A 20,959-nucleotide genomic window follows, 5' to 3' on the forward strand; every position below is an offset into this window, starting at 1 on the left:
CTACATTAACATTTTTTTTTTGGCCTTAAAAAAATTTAATTTGAATTTTGTCATCTTGAATTCACATTATGTTTTTCGTAATCACGAATGTGTGTGTGTGTATGTAGGCGTGTGTATTTGTGTGTGTGTGGGGGGGGGGGTATGTGTGTTTGTGTGAAAGGGATATGTGTGTGTAGGCATGAGTGTTGGTAGTTGTGTGTATGAGTGTTTGTGTGCGTGGGGGCGAGGTATGTGTATGTGTGTGTAGGCATACGTGTTTGTGTCTGTGGGCAGGCATGAATGTGTGGGTAGTTGTGTGTGTGTATGTGTAGGTGTCTGTATGTATGCGTGTGTGTATGTGTATGTAGGTGTATGTGTTTGTGTATGTGTGTGTAGGTGTATGTGTTTGTGTGTGTGTATGTATGTATGTATGCATGCACGTGTGTGTAGGATATGGATGCAACCTGGAGACGGCTTTCGCTATGGGAACAGCATCGTGAGGCCGCCGGTCGACGGTGATGCTGCAGAGGGTGCTGGAGGGAAAATAAAATGATAGGACGCCAAAACAGTCAAATGAAAGCAATAAGCAATCGTGATTGCTCAAAAAAGAAATCACTAATGGTGCAGTAATTTTCAAGTTGTTTAATTTACACCTCTCCCAGTTCATAATATTTGATTTCTTTTCTTCCAAGAAAAGTCACATAAAAATAATGCATTTTAGCACAAATATCGCTCACCTTCCACCAAAAGCTTGAAACCTTTCTTCTGCTCGTTACTGAAGCATGATGCTATGTCATAAGCCGCCCATTCTTTCGGGCGGTATCGAAAATTATTGATTTCCAGAATCACTTGCGTAGAAAGCTGAAAAGAAATGGCATATATAAGAGGAATGTTTTACTTCCGGAAACTGCGGTTTCGTTCTTGTTTGATCTCATCAGTCCTTAATTGGGAACAACAGAGCTGGAGGCAGATGTCATCTCATTATTGAAGCTGAGAGTGCCAACCAACTGGTAAATAAAGTACTCTCAACTTCAATGAGATGACATCTGCCTCCAGCTCGCTTATTCCTTACTAGTGGTACCCGCACGGCCTTGCCCGTAGTAGAAAATTAAAAGGTCTTCTGGTTCGCCTGTAGATTCACAAATAATGTATGGTGATTTTTTCACCAATTATCTTGCCCATGTTACGATAACTTGGTAATTTACTCGTCCATCTTATGATAATTTTGCTCGGGAAAATGTTCTTAAAATTGGAATAGAAAAATAACACAATCTTATTTTTGAAAAATCGCTTCGAAGTGCACATCCGTACAATACAAACTAATTTTGTGCCAAATTTCATGAAAATTGGCCGAACGGTCTAGGCGCTATGCGCGTAACAGAGATCCAGACATCCTCCAGACAGAGAGACTTTCAGTTTTATTATTAGTAAAGATAAAGATTTCAAACTGTTGAGTCCAAACAAGGACAAAACTGCATTCTTTAAACAGGATAACTTGGCTGTTTGGCATATTGCATGTAGTTCTGCCGTAGATCCTGGCTTAGAGGAAGTAAACTACTGCTAAATACCTAAGCTTTGCCTTCAATTTACAAGTCGAACTGCACCATGCTGCGGACACTTGCTGATGAGATAAATTTACTTTATCTATCAATTTTTTGGCACGCTCTGCTTCGATGAGATGACATCTGCCTCCAGCTTGTTTATTCCTTATTCCAGACTGTTGAGTCCAAATGACGACAAAACTGCATTTTCTGAATGGGATAACCAACTTGTCTGGTATATTGCGTATAGTTCTGCCCTAGCCCTGGCTTAGGGAAAGTAACTTATTGTTAAATACCCAAGCTTTGTCTTCAATTTACGGTTTGAACCGCACCATGCTGCGTACATTCACTTGTGAGATAAGTTTACTTCATCTACCAGTTTGTTGGCTTCGATGAAATGACATCTGCCTCCAGTTTGCTTATTCCAGACTGTTGAGTCCAAAATACGACACATTTGCAGTCTCTGAATGGGATAATCAGGCTGTCTAGTATATTTCATGTAATTCTTCTTAGCCCTGGCTTAGGGGAGGTAACTTATTGTTAAACACCCAAGCTTTGACTTCAATTTACGATTTGAACCGCACACATGCTGCGTACAATCACTGATGAGGTAAGTTTCCTTCATCTACCAATTTGTTGGCTTCGATGAAATGACATCTGCCTCCAGTTTGCTTATTCCAGACTGTTGAGTCCAAATAACAAAACTGCATTTTCTGAATGGGATAACCAAGCTGTCTTGTATATTGTGTGTAGTTCTGCCCTAGCCCTGGCTTAGGGGAAGTAACTTATTGTTAAATACCGAAGCTTTGTCTTCAATTTACGATTTGGACCGCACCTTGCTGCGTACACTCACTGGTGAGATAAGTTTACTGCATCTACCAGTTTGTTGGCTTCGATGAGATGACATCTGCCTCCTGCTTGGTTATTCCTTGTTCAACTGTTGAGTCCAAACAAGGACAAAACTTCAGTCTCTGAATGTGATAACCAGGCTGTCTATTATATTTCATGTAGTTCTGCCTTAGAGCTGGCTTAGGGGAAGTAACTTATTGTTAAATGCCCAAGCTTTGTCTTCAATTTACAATTTGAACCGCACCATACTGCGTACACCCACTGGTGAGATAAGTTTACTTCATCTACCAGTTTGTTGGCTTCGATGAGATGATATCTGCCTCCAGCTTGCTTATTCCTTCTTCCAGACTGTTGAGTCCAAATAAGGACAAAACTGCATTTTCTGAATAGGATCACCAAGCTGTCTGGTATGTTGCGTGTAGTTCTGCCTTAGCCCTAACTTAGGGGTGGTAACTTACTAATAAACAGCAGGGACTCTTTTTAAATATGGTTGTAACTTAACTAGGCTTATCCTATTACATTTTTAGCAAAAAGGCAGAAAAACCTCTATGGAATGTGCTTCTTGCATTGCTGCAAATGGAAGGAGGAAACACTGTTTTACAGTTATTGTCATCAGGAAAACACACAAAACATCGCCAACGGTAAGCAATTTTATGCTTTGTGGGAGGCAGGAGGGGGGGGGGGGGGCTCCCGTTTATTATCGTCATACTTAAGCAAAACACAGCAACTCATTTTTGGCACCAAACGTGCAAGATATCACCAAGTTGTTGTCCAGTCCGACGTCAAGTCTGCCATGTCCAGTCTAAATCCTTCCAGCACCGTTCGAAACTTAGAACATTTTTGCCTCGAAGTACTGCCGAATTTTTGATTTTTCCGAACCGGGGCAAATGTTGAATCTGCCGCACTCACCTATCACCCTTCAAGTTTTTTTTATCGAGTATCAGCGCAAAAAACACAGAAAATAGCGTGAATTTTCCGCTCTTTGAAGTTGCCTTGCACTATTGCTAAACATTTGTGCTTTAATAACGCTGATTTTATTTTTTAGAGGAAGAAAAAAATAACAAAATTAATAAATAATACACTAATAGCAAGACGTTGATTAAAGCATGTAAGAATGACTATAGTTGGGGCAAACCTAACATGGCAGCATTGTGAAGGCTACACAGATCCTTATCCTTTTCTAGGTTAGGTTTGCCCCAATTATAGTAAAAATGGTTCTGAAAACAAAATTTAAGATAGACACGGAAATAAACCGAATTGTATAAAAGATGTTACCTGCCAGTAAACCATACGATAGTGTAAGAATCAAAAAATAAAAATAAGTAGCAATTGAAAGAACATAGTGAAACATATTTTTGACACATACATCATTTGCCCTCGTCCCCTTGTTATAGAATAATAATGTCTTATAGTAGGGCGACATTGAAAGAAAAATCGCCGAATTTAGTTAGAAATGGACACTTAACAATAGTTGCAGCTTCTTTAGCGTTCATTTCCAGAGCCTCGCTAGATTTGGCGACTTTTCTTGAAAAGTCACCTCTTTAAGACCTTATATTTCGATGAGGGGGGGTGAAAGCAAATGATTTTCACATCAAAAACCATGTTTCACTACGCCCTTTCAATGCTACTAATTGGAAAAGAAGTCCTTATTTCATTTTTGTGTGGTTCCCGGTCAGAACACCTCATTTCCAGGGCCTGATTATTGAATAGGCCAACTAGGCCACTGCCTAGTGTCCCTAAGTTTTAGGGGACCTCAAATGTCTAAAATGCTTTAGCTAGTGGCTAAAATTGTAAGGTTTGCAGTTGGTCGTTGCAGCTTCTTCAGCGTTCATTTCAGAACCTCGCTAAATTTGGCGACTTTTCTTGAAAAGTCACCTGACTTTAAGACCTTATATTTCGATGACGGGGGGTGAAAGCAAATGATTTTCACGCCAAAAACCATGTTTCTTTATGCCCTTTCAAGTGCTTGGAAAATAGTCCTTATTCCACTTTTGTGTAGTTCCCGGTCAGAACACCTCATTTCCAGGGCCTGATTATTGAATAGGCCAACTAGGCCACGGTCTAATGTCCCTCAATTTTGGGGGACCTCAAATGACTAAACTGCTTTAGCTAGTGGCTCAATTGTAAGGTTTGACTACAGGAGCTCTAAAAATGTTTTTGACTTTTTTTGGGCTAGGACCCACTGATGTCTTAATCAAGCCCTGCCCATTTTATAATTTTATTTTTGATACAAAAATAATAAAAAAATTGCAATGAACATTGAACTGCTCAACAAATGATGATTAGAATCTATGGGAAAATTTGAAGCTAAATCTATAATAAACATTAGTTTTTTGTCACGTCAGTATGTACTAGTAACGGAAGCTTTAAGAGTTACCTTTGTCATCTTGTGTAAATTTGTTAAATATTTAAATTTTTAAGCTTTTTAGATTTTAACTTCTGTTTTTCTTCTACTTACTTCTGTAAGTCCCGCGGTATAAAGTAAGAAAAAAAAAGTCAGAAAAGCACAAATTCGCAGATTACTGCAAATCTGCAGTAATCTGCGAATTTGTGCTTTTCTGACGTTGTTATTTCTTACTTTACTGTTCTGCACAAAGGTATTTATTTGACCTCGTGGTATACTTTGTGGAATATGAGGAATTTTACGTTTTTAATTAAAAAAATGTATTAGTAATTCATTTTTATGATTTGGTCACATACTTCATAAACTTGTTCTTCTCTTCGTTCATAGTAGTAGGTATTTGTATGTGAGATTTGCAAAATAAAATCGTCTTCACTAAATTCTCCTGTGGCAATACCAAAAGTAGGCGCCGTCTGGAAGAATAAAAGAAGAATGTAAAAGTTTTTGCAAAGAGGTAGAACTGGTACTGCCATTACTTGAGAAATTTTCAAGATTTTTTATAAATTATTTTAATCGGTGCTCAGATTCAATTTCATTTTTTACGCTTCTGAACATGACATCACAAGTGATGAAACGCCATTCACTGTGTTAGAGACAACAACGCCTCCTGTAATTAATCTCAATTGAAAATTGCCGAGAGCAGGGTTGCCGTAAAGAATTTAAATCTTGTCACATTTACTTTTTCGCCAGCTCAATGCAGTTATTGTTGAAACTTAAACATTCAGGTCTAAATAATCACATAATGAAACTATACTACGAGTACATTTTTTTCCTATCGCCAGAGTGTTGCTGAACTTCAAAATATAGCACGCGTCCTTTCTTCCTTCACTACCTATTTTAAGGAATAGACTTGTTTACTCAAATGATTGACAAGGAAAATTTGTTCGTGGTCAGAACATCGTACTGTCTGACCACGGATTGTATGGAAAGGCAAACATCCGGTTTACAGGCGGAAATGGACGCATCTATTCGTTTTTAGGGTTGCCAGCGGTTTGCAGATGTATGTTAGCCTCCAAATTAAGCAGAGTCTCGTTCAGATATCGGAACACATGATTAGGGTTGCCAAAGGGTTTTCTAGATTTTGGGGGGGAAATTTTAGAATACAGTTTTTTAGGGGGATAAGATTTTTAAAATAAATTTAGGGGTTTAATTTTTAGGATTTTATCAGGTAAAAATGTTTTTTTTTTTTTTTTTTTTTTATATTTTAACCTTTGGGAATGCAATGTTCGACTGTTTTATTTCATTTTTTTTATTTACATACATTTTTTGAGGCTTTTTGAACCATTTGTTTTGATCAAAAATGACACAAAAATGAAAAAAAAAAAAACGCCTTATCTCACTTAGCATTGAAAATAGCAATGGTCACGTGACCTTTTAATTTGCCATGTGGGACGTCACAGTAAAAGATCACGTGACTTTATGACGTCACATAAATCTATCCACTCGCATTTAAGGATTTTATGAGTTGAGTTTAGAGGGAAACATTTTTAGGAGTTGGCAACCCTGATAAATTTTCACTTTTCCCCATCATTCAGGTAGGCTCGTCTTAACTGAACGTTTTCCAATTCCATACAATCCGTGGTTGGACTGTACATCTGCAGTTGAAAAGAAAAGCAAATGGGAAAAATGCTGTTCTCCCTCTTCTGAAAATGAAAATGTAATTCATGAAACAAATGTACAGTTTCGTTACATTAAATATTTTTGCTTTGTGTTCTCTGCTCTAAACAATGGAATTTAATTCATACAAGGAAACATTATAAATAACTAACAAGGCATTACCTTCAGAAAGTACATTTCCATGACAACGTTATCATCTGATTCCTCATCCGTCCAATCGAGAGTCCAGACATCAAAATTTAATCCGCGCTCCCTCCGCTGTAAGGAAAAACACATTAAAAATTACATCTAATTCGATTTCAAAAAAGGGTTGTTTCCGACATTTTAAAAGTATTTTTTTCTGCATGCTTAAAAACAAAGGTTTTAGCCCTTTTTTGAATACTTTGACAACAAAGTCTAGTATTTAAAAAAATTATATTAATTTGAATTTTTGGCATCTTGATTTCACATTATGTTTTTCGCAATCACGAGCGTGTGTGTGTATGAATGCGCGTGTGTGTTTGTGTAGGCGCATGTGTGAGTGTTTGTGTAGGCGCATGTGTGTGTGTTTGTGTAGGCACATGTGTGTGGGTGCGTGTGTATGTGTATGTATGCATGTGTGTGGGTGTTGTGTATGCAGTGCTGTGTGTGTACGTGCGTGTGTGTAGGCGTTCGTGTGTGTGTGTGTGTGTATGTAGGCATATGTGTTTATGTCTGTGTGCAGGCATGAGTGTGTGTATGTGTATGTGTGTAGGAGTGTGTGTTTGTGTCTGTGCGCAGGCATGAGTGTATATGCGTGTGTGCGTAGGATATGGACGCAACCTGGAGACGGTTTTCGCAAGAGGAGCAGCATCGTGAGGCCGGTCGACGCGGCACGGCGGTGGTGCTGGCAGAGGGTACTGGTGGGAAAATAAAATGATAGGAATTCAAAACAGTCAAATGAGAACAATAAGCAATCGTGATTGCTCAAAAAAAATTTAATCGGTGAGCAGATTCAATTTTATTTTTTCACGCTTCTGCTCGAGACATCAGAATTGATGAAATGCCATTCACGCAGAATTCAATATTTTGGCATTGGATACTAGGGGTTCTCAAACTTTTCCGATTCGCTGCACCCTTTGAAGAATTAAATTATTTCCCTGGCACCCTATCCCATCTCTATTTTTTGAGATAAGTGCACAAGTGTACCAAATAAGGCTAGTCTAGAGTTTAAAACTCAAAATCTGGCCCCTTTATGATTGAATTGCTGCAGCCTTTGTATATTAATCAAATGACTCATAGAAATTAAAAAATAAATAAAACTAAATGAAATTTTTTGTTTCAATTATGTTTTTTAGAAGTTTTCGCAAAGGAAAGAGAATTGACCTTATTAGGAACATGGGCCTTAGTAAAAAAAAAAACTCTGGGAAAAGCAATTCTTGCATAATTGGGGGAGGGGGGGGGGAGATAAACACATCAAAAAGTACTATCAAATCAAAGCGAATAGAAAGAGTCTTTAATATCAATATATATATATGAAACCACATTCGTTAAACTCAAAAACATTACCAAAAATTCCATGTTTAATTCCAAGGAAACGAGAAAGATCAATCGTCATAATCGAGGCAACCGATAATTCGTTATTTTCTGTTAATTTTTACCTCACTCATGCGTACAATTCGTGCATATATGTGTAGCATATGCAGTACATGCTCATATCCTCACCTCGATTCTCCGGTGTCATATTATAAGGACACCGAAGTGCTATAAAGGTTAAATACGGCCGCAATGGCCAACATTCTCCTTTTCTAGATTATCAAATCACAGAAAAATATGACGGCACCAAGCGACATTTATTTTTGTGAATTCGTCAATTACATAAATTAAGCTACAAGAACAATAAGCAAAACTTACAGAAAAATAAAATGAGGCAATTTTTGCATCACTCTTCTGTAATACCTTTTGCTACATTTTTGCCAGTAATTAAAAACTGCTCGTTGATAACACTCGTATGGTATTACCAGTTAGGCTTTCTAATGATGATTAAGTCACGATCTAGCGAATTTTTATTATGCTACATCAAACTTGTATGTTGTGGCCATCACGAAAGATTCTTCTAGTATATCTTTCTTATAATTCTGATCCCTCCCCAAGCTCTTGACGAGGAAACAACATTCCCAACAAAAACAAAATTACAGACGCCAAAACTTGATGACCCTTGATTCTCGATTTATCTCAAAAGCAAAGCAAAGAATGAAAATTGAAAATTATTTTTAAAGCCTTGCTTAAAATAATTACAAGCATTTATTTGTTAACAAACACAAGATGGCAACAGTTAGAAAGTTTAGAACATCGCGATTTTCTGGTCATTTTCCAACAATTAAAATCACGCAAAATACGCAGACAGTCTATTACGATTTATCTTTCTTATTGTTGCAATTATAAAGCTATTTTTATTCACAAAAAAAAAATAATAAATAAATAAATAAATAAATAAAATAAAAAAAAAATAATTTGAATTTTGACATCTTGAATTCAAATTATGTTTTTCGCAATCACAAGTGTGTGTAAGTAGGCGTGTGTGTTTGTGTGTGGGGTATGTGTGTTTGCGTGTAGTGGTATGTGTATATGTGTGTAGGCATGTGTGTTTGTCTGTGTGCTGGCATAAGTGTGTGGGTAGTTGTGTATATGAATGTGTGTATGTGTGTGTAGGCATATGTGTTTGTGTCAGTGTGCAGGCATGAATGTGTGGGTAGTTGTGTGTATGTATGTGTGCGTGCGTGTGTGTGTAGCTACGTATGTATGCGCGTGTGTGTAGGACATGGATGCAACCTGGAGACGGCTTTCGCTATAGGAGCAGCATCGTGAGGACCCGATCGACGGTGACAGGGTGCGGAGGGTGGCGGTGGGAAAATAAAAAGATAGGACATCAAAAGTCAAATGAGAACAATAAGCAATCGTGATTGCTCAAAAAAAAAAAAAAAAAAAAAAAAAAAAAAAAAAAAAAAAAAAAAAAAAAATCAACCCCCCCCCCCCATTTAGCGATTGGCGCCAAAATTGAACCAACGCCTGTTTACATATGGATTCACATTTATTCCAAATTTCATCCAGAACGTAGCATTACTTCTTGCGATATGGCACTCACAATGGAAAAGAAAGAACGTTCGATTGCGCCACTCCCTTTTTAGCTGTTGACGCCAAAATAGAATCAGCTCTTATACCCTCTAAGGGCTACTTGTCGATAAATTTTTGTTTGATTCCGTTCATTATTTCTTCAGGTACAGAAGCTACAATTGACGACAAAAAACGTTCTATAGCTCAACCCCCGTTTGAGTTGACACCGAAATTGAATCAGCACCTGTACCTGTTAGGAGCAGCACATGGACCAAATTTTGTTTGATTCCGCCAGTTACTTCTTGGGAAATATCAGGCACGCATAACTCAAGAAACGTCCCATTGCTCCACCCCCCTTGGAGGAATTTGCGCCAAAAAAACAGTGGGCACAAGTTCACATAGGGGCACACATGTGTACCAAATTTCGTTCGATTTCATGCGGTAGTTTTTCCTGTAGAGCGGCCACAAAAAACTGGTCATACACATACGTGACACACAAGGACACACGCACACACAGAGAAAGAGAGAGACAGACAAATATTTTCCAAAAATGGTCGAAATGGACTCAGCACATCTCAAAACGCTCAAATCCGTCAAAATTCGAAATTCGAAAATTTGCACGAATCCAATACTTTCTTCTAAATATTAGGTATAAAAAAAGTAAAAATGGGGAGATGGCCTTATTGGTATACTTAACCTTATTTGGCAAACTCATCTAACATATATATTGGTAACTTGGACACTTTTCTGCACCCCTAGCTCTTTCCTACGGCACCTAGTTTGAAAACCTCTGAACTACTAATGAATTTCATGTTTGCTTCAGAAAAGCCTTCATTCAAAATTCTCATTATGATTGCTATTAATATTACTGTTTAATAGCAACCTTTTTTTTAACAATGCGGAAACATTCAGCGCGCAAATGGAGTGGCGCGCCAAAGTACATCACTTCTGACGTCGCAAAGACCTCGCCTTATTTCCAAAATCGGACATAAAAAAAATAAATAAAGAATAACTATTGAGAAAATAAAAATAAAAAAAAAACAAAAACAAAAATTCTGGATCACATTATTTATTTATTTATTTGCTTATTCTATCAATTCCAGTGACTAAAAGTAGTAATTTTAACTAAAGGATATGTGAAATACACCGCTAGCTCAGTCATTCCTGCCGAGGACTGCAGTTTCGTGCTTATTAGCACTCATCAGCCAGGCATAGGAAGTGACTGAGCTGGAGGTGGAAAAACCTCTTAAGGAAGCCAAGAGTGTCAAACAAACTGGTAGCTAATGTAAAATTAGCACTGACCAGACGAGTGACCGAAGCAATGGTTCGGTTCAACTCGAAGATTGAAGGCAAGGCATGCTCTATTCAGTAAGTTACCGCCCTGAAGCCATTGCTAAGGCAGAAATACAGAGCCCTGGCTTCAGGGCGGTAACTAACTGAATAAACCCCATTATATGTCATACAAGTAAACATGGAAATTTACAAAATATTACATGCATTAATTTCATTCTAAATAGGAAACCACATGAATAGTGAAATGTTGAAAAAAACTTGAAAAATGAAGCAATCTAAAGCATTGGTTTCCTAGGAGGGAATCGCCGACCTTCGGCGTCGCTTTTCGCCGAGAGGAAAACTTGATTCTTCTGCGCATGCGCGCCCGACCAAAATCGACGTTGTGAGTGGCACGCCGGAATCACTTGACTTTGATTTCAGCGTCACGCCGAGTAGCGACGTCAAAACTCGGTGATTTCGCTTCTAGGAAACCAGGGCTTAAAGGGCATTTTGAGGGGTTTTTTGGCGTGAAAATCATTTGCCCTTGCAATAGAGACATGAAGTCTTGTTGTTGAGTCTAGGACAAGTTATATGAAAAGCATTCATAGTTTCTATTTGTCTTTTGTACATTAGCCTACTTAAAATTTCTGTATAGCGCAAATGTAGCTTTTGAAAATTGTTGAATTTCATGTTTACCTTGAACATTAAAACATTTTTTGGAGGGGGGTTGTAGAGGGGTGACACCACAAATTACCGCCCCGGGTGTGGCCCATGCTAGGTGCGCCGCTGCTTGAGGTAACATTGTGTAGGAGGTCTTAGCCTAGTTCAAAGCAATCCAGCTGTTTCGGTCTTTTACGCTCGAGGTGGCTTGTTAAATCATCTTTTCAAAAAAGTTTTTTGTCCAACTCCTCAGTGCTGTTAAAATTGAACATAGTTGACTTAACTAGTTTACTCGTGTGCAGTGTGTACGCTAGACACTGTCCTTTTAGTTGACTCAACTCATTGCGATAAAAATGGTAGCGGCACATGTGTTTCTTCACTTTTCTACCTGGGTATACTTTCTAATAATTGTTCGTTTGAAAGTTGATTTAACTATGACGCTTCGTGTGAAGGTCACCTTGAGCCACGTTAGAAATGGGATGCAAAGTAAACTTTTTAAAAGGAAATTAGTGCAACTTAATTGCGGCAAAATGCTTTTTTTGTGTGTGTGTGTTAAAAGATGCTTCTTCTATACATCACGACATCACGATTTCGACCCTTTATAATAGTTGCATATAAATCTTGTAAGGAACGAAGAGCACTTTCAACAACTTCAGAGTGATGGAATGATGGAATAAGCTATGTATAACCAGGGCTGCGGAGTCGGAGTCTTAGTACTGAAGTCGGACTAATTTTTAGGAAAATGAGTCGGAGTCGATCATTTTCCTTCAAAGTCCTCAACAGCATCAGTGCTCGCGGAACCAGAGTCAGACTGATTTTGGTGTTAAGGAGTCTGGGTTTAAGGCTGCAAAAAACTCTTAGAGTCGGAGTCGGTCAGTTTTCCCTCCGACTCCACAGCTCTATGTAAAAGATTCCTTTATTTTTATTTCTGAAATCAAGAGTAGCTAAGCTTATTTCACCGCTCTTTCAGAACTACAGCACATTGAAGCATTTCTCAACTCCTTTTAACAAGCAGCCACAACAGAACACGTCATTTTGGAACAAGTAGGATTAGCAAGAACACACGAGTAGTAAAGTTTATTCTATATACTAAAGCTTTTACAAAGCATACAGACTTACCTTTCCAACGTAAATTGCCTTTTCCAAAGTTTCAGGATTTTTTGAGAAAAATATCTTTGGTAGGCTTGTAATTTCACCGAGGTTTGGGAATTCTTCAATGCGACCCATCTCGCAAGTAGACATCACTGCCACGATCGTATATACCATTTCTGTAGGAGAACAATTCACTATTTACTTTTCAAAATAGCAAACTGCGCAAATAAAATCATTGTATTAACCAGGGCTATGAGTCGGAGTCGAAGCGTCGGAGTCGGTCTGATTTTGGAGTAAAGGAGTCAGAATCGTTAGAAAACATGCCGACTCCGACTCCGGGCTTCTTTATTTCTCTCATTTTCACTGACTTTCCTTGCATTTTTTAAAAACTGACTACCAATTGTTCTCGATCACATGTACAAAAAGCTACTAATGAGAAAACAACTGCCATTATGGCAATCAGCTGACTTGACTGTTTACCGAACTTTCTGTAGCCGTCCCCTAGTTTGCTAGCTTTTTAACTTAACTAATAGCAACTGTCAGCAAACGATTTTGTGGCCTAACATTTTCAAGTAATCACTTTTAAATAAAAATAGAAATATAGTATTTTGTTCGATTTCAGTTATAAAAAATATTTTTAAATTAAAAAAAAAAGCCGCCTTCAAAAAACACCAAGGAACTAAAAAGCAAAAAATAACCGATTACACTTAGAGAATATTTCCTACCCAAAACTAGAAATGAAATTTGGTAACAATTCCAGTACAAAAATAAACTAAACTAAACACCCAATTATAAAATAAACACTGATTTTAATTCATATACGATGAATTATTTTAAACACCTAACTAATTATATACGATCTCTTAATTTTTAATAACCTTTTGAAGTCGGGGACCTCCTATAAACTATTTCCTAACGTAACTGACAACTTAACGAATCCTGAATTAAACACTAATTTAAATAAACACGAAATAAACACGTTTTTAAAACTAAACCTACTCAGTTTGAAATTTTCTTTTTCGGCAGCATTATCGTCATTCGGCCAACTTTTGAGTTCCATTTGGCAAATTGAGAATTTCCGCCCTCCCAAAATTTTAAGTTCGGGTCACACCTGCCTACAGGAAGTATTACTTGGTTTAATATTGCTAAATTAATTCGTCAAAGTCGAACATATCTTTCTTTGCAATAAAAATATTTACATAATTATAAACTCTACTTTTACCGTCGAAAAGAAATTGTACTTCCCAAATGAGATGAGATCTGCTTCCAGTTCGGTTATTCACTATTCCTGACTGAGGAGTTCTAATAAGAACGAAACTGCAGTTTCAGGATGTGATAACCGGGCTCTCTGGTACATTGCATATAACGCATCATTGCTTTCTTCATATCTAATACTTTAGGTTAACCCCTTCAGTCGGAATTATGAAATATTGGACCAAAAATGTTGATATTTGGTACACAGTGTACATGGTAAAGGGTATCTTATAGACAAAATTTTGAGTTAGTAGGAGAAAATTTAAAAGAGTTACGACACGTCCAATATTCCGGACTTATATTTTTGAAATCAATATTTCATATACAAAAACAATAAAATACCGAACAAATTTCATTATAAAATGTTCTACAAACAATTATAAAACATAATATAAGCGTTTGAAACGATTAATTAAAGATTATATATTTTTAAAAAAATCAGGAAAAAACCTCGCTTTTCAGATGAAAATCCATGGTTGGAAAAATGGCCACTCTGTATTTCTCAATCCTTATATGTCAGTGTTGTCAATCCCAAAACGAAAAATTATTTCAGATTATAATAAGTAGAATGTAAAGAGTCAACAACGAAAAAAATCAACTAATTAAATCACTTATTAAATGATTAGCAGCTGTTTAGAGTATGTCCGGTATACCGGACACCAGGTCTGAAGGGTTTTTAATAATCGTACGTTTTTTCCAGGCGCGATCTTTGGCAAAATGTTTTAAGAAAACTACTGTCGAATGGGTTGACTTTGTGACAACTTTGGGTGAGATTGTGTCACATAATAAGTAGCAATATCAATAAACGGAGGTTACACTTAGTTACGCGAAAAATAAAGCAGAGTGTAAAACACTTCAAACCTCGTGCCTGAAATACAAACAGCATCCTACTCTCATAATTATGGCACAATCTATGGGATAACATCATACTTGCTGTCACAAAGTCACCCCATTATACAGTACTATGTAAAATACGGTTATAATCTTTCGTCCTAATTATGTTTATTAACTGTTTACCCGAAACTGATTAGTTAATAAAATAATTTCTCAACCGAACAAAATCAATATCCTAAATCGATACAATTTTAGTGTTACCTTTCTTCAAATCATATATTCTTGATGACGTCATGAAAGCATCGTCATCGAATTCATCTATTCGGATAATCAGGTGATCTCTGTCAAACCAAACCTGCGAAAGGAAGAAGCAAAATAACTCAAAATTATGCATAAAAAGTGACACAAAGTAAATAAAGTTTCAAAATCGAAGCTGTAATTTTAAGCCGTGAGTTAGATGTTCTTTGAATAGGTATTTTTAGAATACATTATAAAAATGTAAGAAAAATGTAATGTTTTTTCAAGGTCACACATGAACGATAAAAATACACATTCTAGCACATACCTCTCTCATAACACATACATCTCGCACATGATACACACATAATTGTTCTTTGCCATACTGTTTATCATTTTTATCATGTCTTATGACATCGTTTGTTTATTATGTGAACAAATTTTTCAAAAAGAACCATTTTTAAAAACTTCAACTTCTGGAATTTTTCTGAAACATAGGGTCTGGCGGGGGAAATTGGTCAAAAAATAAATAAATAAATAAATAAATAAATAAATAAAATAAAACAAATAAATAAATAAATAGCTATATATGCCTAAGTAATGAAAGAAGAAGGGTATTTTTTTATTTTAGATTTTAACTATAAGGAACTATATTCTGAATTCAAAATTTTGTTACTGGCAGTATTTTATTTCGTGAAAAAATTCGTTTTGTGTGCATTTGAAACATTTTAAAATCTGAAAGCCTCTTTAACTTCTTTGTAAATTTGTTTATTAAAATTTTTGGCAGATTGGTCTGCATTAACAACTAAGCTGAATATTTTATATAATATTTTAGAACAATTTAAGTAAGATGGGGTAAAGTGGTCATAAGTTAAGCTTAACATACAAGTATATCCTTCAACTAAAATCATTTAATCTTCACTGAAAAGGCAGATATCGTTTAAACAATGAGTTTGTTGACCATTTACAGTTTTTAAGGTAAACTGAATTAAACACACAACTGAGTTGAAATTTGATATAGCATATTGACTGAATTAAAGAAAGATTGTAATCCTAGAATATTTGGGGGAAAAAACATAGAATTTTTTCTGCATCCGCAGCTTTCAATTTATTCGGTTAGAATAATTTGTGCCACCCCCCTCCCCTCTCAAAAAAAAAAAAAAAAAAAAAAAAAATCATTTGTTAAATATCAGTACAAAGGCGAAACTTACAACTAGAAGTATTTCGCATTCATTGAATAAATAGATAAAGTTTAATTTTTTTTCTCTTTTGTTTTTTAATTAAGTAATATTTTTTCGGAACTCTATTTGAGCATGAAATTTTCTTATTATGAAATTTAAGTAGTTTAGACATTATTTAGGCGCTATCTTTAATATATTCCTAAATAAGTAAAACATTGCAAATTATCACACTTTTCCTGATGAAATCCATGAGGGAAACATGATTAAAATTCTTGGTGAACCATTTTTTGACCATAAAAAACTAATTGAAATTATTAAAGAGAGTTTCTTCTTAAGAACTAGGTGTGTTGAGAATAAAAAAAAAAAAAAAAAATACGGTTATTTATAATGGTTTTAGATTTTTTTTTTTTAACTATGACCACTTTACCCCACCCCAGGTCATTTACACACATGAAAAAGAAAATATCATTAAGCTGAAGGAAAAATCATTTTTTTCCTTCCAAAAATTCACTGCTGCATGTTCTTTATTAATGTTTTAAAGGAAATTCCTGTATTTATTATCCACCTAAGTTGAAAAACCTGCATTTTATGACCACTTTACCCCACCAGACCCAAGACTCACATTCTTTACCCATTGTATCGAGCTCTAAACAATTCTCAATTTCTTACTTTTTTGTGTGAAACATAAAATGGAGCATCTTCGGAAGCATCTAAATCACTGCTTGTTACGTCAAAAGTAAAACTGAAATAGGCCGGAAAAACTGGAAATTCCTTAGTGCTCTTTAGGTTGCAATGTACTCCCGGTGGCGGCAGGAAAACGGATTCATCCTCGATGGTTTCCCGGAATCGATGGAACCTCATGCTGTAACTTCCAGCAAGCGTACCATTTTCGTCTGCACACCTGACGGATATTGACATCAGTGTTGGTATGCAGGCATGGTTATCGCATTCGGGTCGTTCTATTATAGGTCCTGCAACGAAATTCAGAGTTAAAATGGGTGAATCAAGAAGTTATTTAACAAACAGAGATTTCTGTGCTTGTAATGCAGAATAACGGTACTAATTGATTCACCGAATTTCAGAGAAGTGTTTTTTTGCTGGTATATGCCGAAAAATGCAGGTGATATATTAAAATACACATGCAATCTCAGAAGTTAATACAAGGAATTGCATCCTGAAATCAATCCAGTTCCCTTGAAACGTTGTAGTATGGGTCCGTAAAGAATTCAAAATAATTTCCAAAATGAAACAAGCCATTAAAAATTCCTTCAAAATGTAGAATAATACTCCGACTTTATTAAGCAGCAGTAAAAGCTCCATTGAACTGTATAATAGTCCACCAGATAAATAGAGTAACGACAACAGTCACAGACATTCTTAAGACATCGCTTTTCGGTTAACTCAATTTTCTGAGCCTTTAATGTATTTTGACTTTTAAAAATATTTTTCTCTTATGCAACCACATCCCATCTAACGTCTGTCTACTTCTGGATCCTCTGAATTAGTTAATTCTATTTTCGTTTGCTCAATTTCGAAAAAAATGTTCAACCCCTAGTAGCTGACACCTAAATATCTCTTAATACTCCCCCAACCAAAAAAAAAAAAAAAAAAAAAAACAATATTAATGTTTAAAGATAAATTTTGCAGTTTTTATGTTAATCTTCACCGGGGGGGGGGGTGGATATTAATTTGAATTTTTGGCATCTTGAATTCAAATTATGTTTTTCGCAATCACGAGCGTGTGTGTGCATGAATGCGCGTGTGTGTTTGTGTAGGCGCATGTGTGTGGGTGCGTGTGTTGTGTATGTGTATGTATGCATGTGTGTGCGTGTTGTGTATGCAGTGCTGTGTGTGTACGCGCGTGTGTGTGTATGCGTTCGTGTGTGTGTGTGTAGGCATGTGTGTTTGTGTGTGTGTGTGCAGGCATGAGTATGTGTATGTGTGTGTGTAAGAGTGTGTATTTGTGTCTGTGCGCAGGCATGAGTGTGTGTATGTGTGTGTGTAAGAGTGTGTATTTGTGTCTGTGCGCAGGCATGAGTGTGTGTATGTGTGCGCGTGTGTGTGTAGGATATGGACGCAACCTGGAGAGGGTTTTCGCAAGAGGAGCAGCATCGTGAGGCCGGTCGACGCGACGGTGGTGCTGGCAGAGGGTGCTGGCGGGAAAATAAAATGATAAGAATTCAAAACAGTCAAATGAGAAAAATAAGCAATCGTGATGGCGCAAAAAAAAAAACAGGATGTGGAAAGGATGAGTAATAGACCAAATTCCCTTTTTCTCTTCAAAATGTGCAAAAGTTCTTTATTTTTAGAACTAAAGCCTAATTAAATGCAAATAAACATGAAACACCAGCTCACCTCGTGGTGGCTGTTCATAACCTCCACCGCTGCCTTGTAACTACCAACTGGCTCATGAAATTCAGTCTGATAACACTAGATGGTAGCACCGTATTCATGAGCCACAGCAACATCAGTTCAGCCCGCCTGAAAGGCTTTTTATTTAAATCCAAACTTATGACTGTCTGTTACTGGACCCTTGTCCGTTACTGGTGACCTTACAGTATAATACACCATTAAAAATAAGAGCAATAGCATGCAAAATTAAATTAAGATTAGCAAACATGGTAGTGACATAAACGATATTTTTCCCCTTCCGAAAAGACAGAAAGCAAATCAATCGCCAAGAGTTAATCTATGTCTATTCAACACTCTTAACAGGGTCTCTGCTTGCACAGGTGACCAGAAGTCGGAGGTAGGATGCACGCCATTTGCTCTTTGCACCATTACTGTGAAGTAAAAGAATCGGACTTTTTAAGGGGTTACAGTACCTCAAAAATGATGAAACGATCAAAAAATTTTTTATTGCTTATTTCAAAACTAAAAACTATTCTGAACACAGGGAAGAAGTTTCATTGCTTTAGTTCAAATATTTAAAAAATTATGAGTGGTTTTAGGCCATGCTCGCTATGTGTTCTTATGCAAAAGAGAAACTTTAAACTGCTTTTTCTCGATGAAGGTGTTTTCATGTCACTAGATTCCCTAAGGATTTTTTTCTATTAAAGATACAGCTTGAAAGTAATAATTTTTGCAATTGGGATAACATATTTCACAAAACTGTGCATTGGATAAGCATTTTATAAATTACTCAAATGTTTACAGCATGTTACACCTTTAAAAACCAATAAAAAAAAATTTGATTTTTTACATAATTAATCACAGAAAATTTTCTAATAAACTCATAAGCAAATGAATGCACAGATTTTTAGAGATGATTATAGTGATCGTTTAGCAAAAAAAAAAAAAAAAAAAATTAATTGTGCAGAAATAAAAAAAACCTTAGGGATTTCAAAAAATTGAAATTTTCTTCAATTTTTTGAATTTTTAAAAAAGTAGACAATATTTTTAAATTTTGAAAATAAATAATTGATTAAGAAATAGGTTCAGTGGCTCCCAAAAGTGTTCGTGCACCTACGACTTTCAATGAAATAGGGCCCTAGCCATTGGTTAGAATTAATATTTTGGAATAGGTATTTAATTATAAGATCTATGATCAATTTTCAACAAAACAAAATGAAATTATTTAATAAAATATTTAAACTTAATTTTTTAAAAATCAAAAACCAAAAATTACCGGAAATTTTATTTCACAAAAGTCTTTGTACACTTTAAAAAAATGTCTATATATTATTAAACAATCTAACTTTTTACAAAGTTATTACTTAGTAAAATATCATGCAGTATCAATAACACCTTTTAAACGTCTAGAAACAGATTTTGCTCTTTTTTCTTTCTTTTTTTACGTAATTTCTGAGTAAGTGTTCAACTACACTTCGAGTCTTATTGTTACTAGCTCTATTTTCGTTTCAAAGCCGTATTTTCGTAATCTAGCCTCCAGATCTCTCTAAATATGTTACATTAAGTTCAAATCTGGAGATTGAAGGGGTATTTTCTAAACTTTATGATCATTTTTGAGGCACTAGACGCAAACGTTGAAAACCGTGTGCTTCTTATCGTTGTCTTGATAAAAAACAAAGTTTTTTCCAATAACCAAATTTTTGGCTAATAGTTTAAAATTGTTTTTTAAAATATTTAAATGAACAGCATGATTCATTATTTCATCAAAAAATTTCGAACTACGAAGTCCTAATGCTGATATGCACCCTCACACAAGAATGCCTTTACCGTCCTGATTAACTGGTTCAACTAAGTTCTTAAGATTAAGTTCTTAGTTTTTTCTTCTATTTACAATTATACAAAAATTTAACCAAAAATGTTGAATTCCTTTTTATCTGTAAGTAAGACGTAATTTTAAAACGTTTTGAGCTTATTTATCATTGTTTTGCGGCGAAAAGCGTAGGCTTTCTGTTTTTCGCACGGCCAAGAAAATTTCTGCGGGACGAGGTTCCATTTAATCCAGCTAGATCCCATTTAATCAGAGAACTTGGCGAACAATTTTAGGTGAAAATTAAATGTAAAAATTTACATTTAACTTTGCAGAAACTTTTACAGTACTCAAATGTGTCTTTATTGTAATTTTTTTAACTGTAAATCTCCGATCACGCTTTGTCAATTTTGCCGGTTGACCTTTTCTTACCTTGTTTTTGGTCCGATTCTTTTCTTTAAAGCATTTTATCAAGCACTTTCATATAGAATGGAATAAATTAACTAATTTAGATTCATTTCAAACCAATTTACCGCTACCGTGAGGAAAAAATTCCAATTTCGAATGGTGTTTTTGGTTTTTTACGAATACCAGCCATTTTAAAGTAATAAGCACAGTATTAAGGAATAAATAAACAAAAAATTAATGTCAAATAACTTTTAAGGGTCAACATAATGCAAAAATAATAGAAAAACGACATATCATAATTTTAATCATGAATTTATTCGAAACTATTTGAGTGTACGATGACTTTTGTGGCATATTATTTCTCTGCCTCTTCGTTTTTTGACCCATTTCAAATAGAAGTTCC

General features: G+C 35.7%; 1 protein-coding gene across 1 annotated transcript in view; it reads right to left on the reverse strand.

Moving 5' to 3' along the window:
• Positions 1 to 20,959, reverse strand: part of LOC129229819 (uncharacterized) — a 65,158-nt gene that overhangs the window by 23,262 nt on the left and 20,937 nt on the right. Inside the window, exons 5-10 of the mRNA XM_054864193.1 lie at positions 16,659 to 16,960; positions 14,833 to 14,926; positions 12,511 to 12,659; positions 6,550 to 6,645; positions 5,070 to 5,183; positions 717 to 840 (exon numbers count right to left, since the gene is read on the reverse strand). Of these exons, the coding sequence (XP_054720168.1) occupies positions 717 to 840; positions 5,070 to 5,183; positions 6,550 to 6,645; positions 12,511 to 12,659; positions 14,833 to 14,926; positions 16,659 to 16,960 (879 nt within the window). The remainder of the gene's footprint in view (positions 1 to 716; positions 841 to 5,069; positions 5,184 to 6,549; positions 6,646 to 12,510; positions 12,660 to 14,832; positions 14,927 to 16,658; positions 16,961 to 20,959) is intronic.

The sequence above is a fragment of the Uloborus diversus genome, chromosome 9, assembly GCF_026930045.1.
Source record: "Uloborus diversus isolate 005 chromosome 9, Udiv.v.3.1, whole genome shotgun sequence".
Classification (NCBI taxonomy): Eukaryota; Metazoa; Arthropoda; class Arachnida; order Araneae; family Uloboridae; genus Uloborus; species Uloborus diversus.